The sequence below is a fragment of the Microtus ochrogaster genome, chromosome 15 (assembly GCF_000317375.1).
Source record: "Microtus ochrogaster isolate Prairie Vole_2 chromosome 15, MicOch1.0, whole genome shotgun sequence".
NCBI lineage: Eukaryota > Metazoa > Chordata > Mammalia > Rodentia > Cricetidae > Microtus > Microtus ochrogaster.
The window spans coordinates 16,262,122-16,269,397 of NC_022017.1; the positions used below are offsets into that span (position 1 = coordinate 16,262,122).

General features: G+C 47.6%; 1 protein-coding gene across 1 annotated transcript; it reads right to left on the reverse strand.

Annotated features, from left to right (window-relative positions):
• LOC102002574 (apolipoprotein L2-like) lies at positions 1 to 6,762 on the reverse strand. Its single transcript, XM_013348744.2, has 5 exons — positions 6,521 to 6,762; positions 4,290 to 4,339; positions 3,136 to 3,248; positions 1,240 to 1,370; positions 1 to 865 (listed from the first exon to the last, which is right to left on the reverse strand). The coding sequence occupies exons 1-5, from the start codon at positions 6,760 to 6,762 to the stop codon at positions 1 to 3; spliced, it is 1,401 nt and encodes a 466-aa protein (XP_013204198.2).
• Positions 6,763 to 7,276: the final 514 nt, after the last annotated feature.

A 7,276-nucleotide genomic window follows, 5' to 3' on the forward strand; every position in this document is an offset into this window, starting at 1 on the left:
CTAAGAAACCTGGAGGGTCTTGTGGATCTTGGCAATCTCTCTCACCTTGTCCTCTAGCTCCTGAGCCAGCGCCCGTAGTTCTTTGGCTGACTCTGACTTTGCTCCGTCATATAAATGCATAGATTCTCTTACAAGGTAATACACATCGACTGTGAGGAAAACACCTGCAATGGCTGCCCCTCTGATTCGGGCCTTTTTGGTCATTGCCAGAGCAGTGCCTTTAAAGACATTCTTCACCTGACTAGCTTGTTGGGCAGAGATTCTTCCAGCAGTCATGAGGAGCTTGGCATCTGCCACTAAGTGAGGGTTGGCTCTGGCTACCCTAATGGCACGGATGTTTTGTCTCAAGGTTTCCAATTGTTTGAAGACATTACAGAAGCCTCTAGAAAGTGTGTGAACAATCTTTTTCAGGATAGGAACCTTCTTCTTAGTATCCATGGTGTCTGACAACAGGCGCTTGGCTTTGGCTTCATCTGACCACTTGTTTATTTCTTCCACAGCTACAGTGGCAACACCAGTCACAGTAGCCACTGCCCCCAGCCCCAACCCAGTGGCTGAGAGCAGCAGACTGCCCCCTGCTGTCACAGGTGCCAGAGCTAGACCCAGGATGCCCAGGACTCCAGAGACAACGCTCGTGGTGTTGGTCACCACGTTGGAGATGGTGCAGCCCTTATGCACCTGGTCAAGGTGGTCAGCCAGAGCTCGGAGCTTCCTGATCTTTTCCTCTATCTTCTTTTCCAACTGAGGAAATTCTTCCACAAACCTTTTCTTGTCTTGCAGTTCTTTTTGAAGCCGTTCTTTGTCCTCCACGACCGGGAGCTCTAGGAGCTGCCTCAGAGCCTTACGCAGTGCAGCTTCCTCGTCTCTGGAACAGAAGAGGTCAGAGCATCAGAAAGATGGTTTGTTTGCTGTAAGATGGGTTCCCCAAGATCTATCTCATTCAAATCACAGAATTACGTTGTAGAACCAAAATGGGAAAGAGTTTTACTATGTGCAAGAATCTGCATTCTGCAAGGAGCATTTGGTGACCACAGACTCTCCATAGTTCTTAGTCCATAGGAGCAGTGTGTGAAGTCATGTTAAGACACACATTAGTGACAGGCACATGCTAAAGATGGCTTCACTCAAGGTCTGTGCTGTCACTACCAAATATTTGCTCAGTGGGAGCTCTGTAGGTGAGCACTGGGGTGTGGGATCAGAGTAAAATGGGAGACATTCTGGGGGTCCTGTGGAGATGACCTGGACAAGTCAGCCTCTGCCACCAACACCTTCCAAGTGTCTTCTTTGGCCAACGGGAACTGCAGGTCTCTTCTTGCTGAGTCCTGCAGACATTCAGTGACTTCCTGGATGAAGAGTTTCCTCGATACTTGGGAAGAAAAAGAATGAGGTTAGAGGTCAGCATGGAAGAGCCTAACTGGCAAAGAGCGTATGGCACTTGATAGCCAGAGTATTCAGCATCTGCCATTGGGGCATGAATGGAGTCAGCAATGCTAGGGAATGTGTTGTGCCTTCAATTCACGTATAAAAAACCTTCTGGATGCAAACAGTTTTAGAGGTGGGCCTTTAAGAAAGAGAAGCAATGAGGATTAGATGATGTCATAAATTTATGTCCCTAATCCATTAGAGTGTGGTACTGATAACAAAAAGAATAGATACTACTATGTGTATAATGTCACCTATCTGTCTGACTGTCTGTCTGTCTGTCTATCTATCTATCTATCTATCTATCTATCTATCTATCTATCTATCTATCCATCTATCTATCTATCTATCTTGGTGGTCCTCAACCTTCCTAATGTTGTGACCATTTTATAAGATTCCTCAAGTTGTGGTGATTATTTTCATTGCTACTTCCTAACTGTAAATTTGCTGTTGTGAATCATAATGTAAACATCTGTGTTTTCTGATGGTCTTAGATGGCCTCTGTGAAAGGGTCTTTCAACGTCCAAAGTGGCCGAGACCCATAGGTTGAGAACTGCTGACCTATCTTCTGACCTATCATCGTCAATCTCTGTGACTATGTGTCCGTACCTCCACTTGGTCCCTTCCCGCCTCTCTGTCTCCATGCACGCAGGAGAGGAGGTGTGCAGACTCCCAGTTAGGTTGCTGCTACACACCTGGAGGAGTGCTCCCACCACACCTACCTGCCATTCCTTCATTGTGGACTTTGGCTTTCAGAACTGAGAGAGACAGAAGTCTTAGGTTCAAGCCCTCAGACTGAGGGATGATGGGATGGCAGCTGTGCCGACTCATATAACTCTCTGTCATGGTGGTTTGCAATGAAATGAAATGCCTTCTGCTCTGAGCAGTTGGAAGGTGTCACTTTCAGTCTCAGAAAGTGACAACCTTGCAAGAGTGACTTCCATCTTCCTTAAGGCTCTTGCATGTCAACACTGGCATCAGAGCCTCTGAATGGGACTTACAACCCTCAGAGGTTTGTGACAGTAGCTTGTTGGATAAAGGTAGCATTTCAACGAAAACAACTAACAATGTCAGAGCTAATTGAATGTAGGAAAAGTGAGGCTAGCTGTGGTGGTTTGAACGAGAATGACCCCCATAGGCTCATTAATTGGGATGCTTGGTCCCCCATTGGTAGATGTTTTTGGGAATGGTGGCCTTGTTGGAGGAGATATATCACTGGGTTTCAAAAGCCCACTCCACTCTCAGCTCCCCTCATGCTTGTTGATGAGATAAAAGCTCTCAGCTTTGTCTCCAGCACATTCCTGCTTGCTGACGTGATGGTCAAGGGCTCATCCTCTGAAACGGCAAGCACCCATTAAATACTGTCTTCTCTAAGTTGTGTTAGTCATGGTATCTCAGCACAGCAATGGAAAGGGACCTAAAACAGCAGATGGCACTAAGGCAGGAGTTATTGCTGGGACACGCCTGACCGTGACAGCTTTTATGGATAAATTTTATTGGCAGAGGAGATTTCGAGACAGCCTTGTGTTGACTCTGCCACTTGGCTGTTCTACAGACCCACAGCTAAAAAGAGCAAGCCAGTGAATGCCGTGGCCTCTGACCAGCTTCTGTCTTAGGTTCCTTATCTCCTTGAGTTCCTGACATTGATGGCCTTTGCTGATTAACTATGGTGTGGAAAGTGGAAGTGAAATAAACCCCTTCATCTGTGCTTACTTTGGTCCCAGTGTTTAATGACAGCAACGGGAACCCTTGTTCATATCCTAGCTGCAGTGAGTTTTCATAGGAGACGAAGGACTCATTCGCAGGAGCTGCCAAGCTTGGGAAAGCTGGTGTGAACAATATCACACACAAGTGTTTTCCTGTGTGGTGGGGAGCTTGGAGTCTCCTCAGACTTTGGAAGTTGTCACTAAGCCATATGACCTGCTCTCCTCCACTTCTCTAGGCTCTCCTAACCCCTCTTGAGAGGCAAGGGAGGGAGGAGGGGAATCTGAGCATGTTTCTCAAGACAGGGCCAAGAAAGAGAACTCCTTATACCCAGGTAGAGGGGTCTCCTCTTGGCACATTTTGGAGGCTTTCTTTTTATCTTCCACTCAACAAGCTCTCCGTATGGAGGTCCAAGGTTCTAGACCACACTCAGGAAACAATAGAGAAGAGGAATCCATACCTTTGGAGGCCATGAGGGCTGCAGGGTCCCTGAAGACAGGTGTGGGGTCTCTCTCAGTTTTTATGCACAGCTCTCTGTGGGTCTGGGCTAAAAGGAAGAGAAAAACAAACTGTAGGATTGAATGGGGACAGCTTCAATGGAGGCTGCTGTCTCATGGTTCTCTGATGTGGGATTCCCCTCTGTATGCTTTAATATGTTTTATTGCCATTGGTTAAAAAAGAAGCTGCGTTAGCCTATGGCAGGGCAGAATATAGCTAGGCGGGAAAACTAAGCTGAATGCAGGGAGACGAAAGGCAGAGTCAGGCAGACACTGTCCAAGAAGCAAGATGTGAGGTAACAAATCACAAGCCTCTATTATAAAATAATAGAAATGGTTTAATTTAAGATGTAAGAGCTAGCTAGGAATATGCCTGAGCTGTTGGCCAAACAGTGCTGTAATTAATATAGGTTCTGTGTTATTATTTGTGTCTGGGCTCCCAGGAGACGAAAGCACAGTCTCCATTTACGTTTTTTCTAGCCATGAGTTTCCAGGCTTGAGTGATCTAGTTGTGAGCAGCTAGGCACAAGGGGGTTGATGATATGGGTTCTTGCTAAAGGCACCATATGGCAAGAGACCTGGCGTCCCTATCTCATGTGTCCTGTTTTATAGGCTACAGGACCCAGAGGCTGATAGGAAGAAAGACTGGCATTTGGGGTGACTTACCCTTGGTTGAAATGTCTGTACTCTTGTTCAGGGAGGCCACTTGCTTGTTCCTGGATGTCCAGAACCGAAACAATCACACAGAAATTATATTAATTCCAACACTGTTTGGCCAATAGCTTAAGCGTCTTTCTGGCTAACTCTTTTATCCTAAACTAACCCATCTCTGCTAATCTGTGTATTGCCACGTGGCTGTGGCTTACTGGATAAAGTTCCGTCCCCTCCTTCCGTCTCCGGTGGGACTACATGGCCTTTCTCTGACTCCATGTACTCTGTCTCTATATATCGTTGGCAGCCTGGCTATATTCTGTTAAATCACTGGCCCTCCAAGCAGCTTCCAGGGCTATAGGACTGTGAGTCTGTCCCTCACAGAAAATGTCACCCAGTCTTATACGGTGCCCAAACCAAACAGAACAGCCTCATTCCATGTGACCAGACTGCCACTGTCTGGAATCTGGAGACGTTCATTGGATATTTAGCCACTAACTTCTGATGACACAGCCCCATTCAAGAAGAAAGTGTGGATTAAAAAATAATAATGATGTTTCTAGGACTTTTTGATTTTACAGACAAAGAGATAATCTCCTCTACCCGCACCTGTGATCTGGACTTTGACCTTGTGCTGACAGAGCTCAAAGTGCTGAATATGGGGTTGTACAACTTGTCCCTCCATACCCCACACTGTGCCATGCCCACCCAAACACACAGGACAGTCTGTCTTCCTTCTCCACCCCTCACAGGCTGTACAGAGGCTGGGGAGGCCCAGGGGAGGCGGGCCTGTTTCCCACCTGCTCAGCCTGCTTCACTGAATCCTCAACAAGACTCAGATTCCCACAGGGCCTTGGTACGAACATATGCTCAGAGACACAGTGTGTGGCACAACTCCGGGGCACCTTGAAGCCCCCAAGTCAGTCAACATTTGTGCAATCTGGTCTTGACAGCAGTAGCTACCCAGGGCCAACCTCAGGGTGCACAGGACACATGAACCAGTGAGGTCGGGGTTGTCTGCCCGTCTGTCTCTACACCCTTCATTTCCTCCATTTCCAAAGAAGTGAGGCCCACAACAGCCACCTGCCCTGGGAGCCTGTTGGCCAGGTCTCAGGCAGACTGGAACTTCATCAAGGCTCTGGGAACCTTGGTGATCTCATCTGAGGGTTTCCACCCTTTCTTGTGCTTATGACAGAGACAACCAGAGCTCGCCATGACTGCAAGTCTACACTGGATTCTGGGCTGATGTCTGACCTCGATCATTTTTTTCTCTCTGCAAGAGCTTCTGGGAGGAGGAGCAGGTAAGGGAGATTAAGAGGTCCCCAACTTACCAGAAAAATCTTCCCCTGGTTGAACTGGAATCTTCCCTGTGCATCTGCTCACCGGCTGCGCAACAGTTTCCCAGTAAGGGGCAGCTTCATCTTTCTGCTGGTTAACACAAAGCAATCGAAACTGAAAGCCCCAACTTTCTGAGCAAGGTCAAACCCACACAGTAGAATACCACCTATAGGGTACCACCCACAGTTCCACCCTACTTCCTGACCCACACAAAGGAACAACCTTAGCTTGACATCCCAAGCCTTTCTCAGTCCATAACATCTTGAATGGGACTCCTCTGTGAGCTTGAGCAGCAAAGATCTGCCATGACAGATTGTGGGCCCTCCATAGATCACCCCCTAAATGGCCCTGCTCTGTCCACACACTCTCTCAACAGAACATTTCTTCCTCCTCTACCTCGGCATGGCCCCCATCCTGGGGTCTTGGATGCAGACAGCAGTGTGGTTGCGTTCAGCAGTCTGGCACCCGGATATCTGCTTTCATGGCTTCTTCTGCCTCTAGCCCTGTTCTGCACCTGGAACCACCATGCATTGTTTCTTCTCAGAAGCCCTCAACATCTTCCATGGCAGACTCCCTCGTTCCCCTTTTGGCTCCTAAAGTATTTGGGGTCAAATCCACTGTCAGGGCAGAAGCTCCTGCCTCCAGCTGGCATAGCTCCAGGCAGAAGGAAAATTTACCCAAAGCTGAATGAATCACAGGGCCAACTGACCTTTTATTACAATGGGCATCACTCCAAACATGCCCTGGGGGTTGATGTCCATCTCTGTCCAGCCTCTCAGAGAAGGACAGTAGGTGACACTGAATCGTCACACAACTGCTGGGAACTCATTTACTTAATTGTATGGTTCGAATTTTAGAATCATTTCCTAAAAACTAAAGAGCTCATTTTTTAAAAATCAAACCATTACCTTATAATTGATAATGGTTGATAGTGGGGAGGTGGCCTGTGATTTTTTTCCAGGTGTTGAGAGGTAAAGGCTTTCGTACTACAGTTCAGGAACCAGTCAAGACTCAAGCCAAGATCCATGTTCAGACAGTAGACGCTTGGGAGCACACTTTCCTTTTTAATGTTATATTTTCTGTAGCCTTTCTTGTTCTCAGCGCTTCCCTCTTTCGTCTGCATGACTTTATCTTGACAGTCAGAGGACATCACGGTGAGATGCAGAGCCATGAAAATGTCCACACAAGCTGTGGGGCTGCCGTCATGGAGACCACTGATCAGGGGACTGGATGATATGGAACATTTATACACAACTGAACGCAGTCGGGGTGGAGTTTGGGGTTAAAACCCAGCTGCAGAGTCAGCGGAGAGAGAGAAATAAGGATCTCGACCTTCATGTACACAAGCAGAGACCATCCCACCTGGATAGCCTGACTTTGTGTTAAAGAACGGCTCGGTTGCCCAGTGACCTGGTCAACCAGGGCGACTGTCACTACAGGGCTGAGGATGCTGAAAAGCATTTAGTCCAGAGGCAATTGTGTTCAGTGGGAATGCAATTTTAAAAGCTATTTATTTTACAACTTGACCACAGTTTCCCCCTTCTCCCCTCCCAGTCCGTCTCCTCTGTTATCATCCAGGCAAATGCAAACTTGGCTGTCCATCCCTTGGGGACCTGTCAGAAGCAGAGTGGTCACCCCTGCATGCATGGTAGTATACAGGTGCA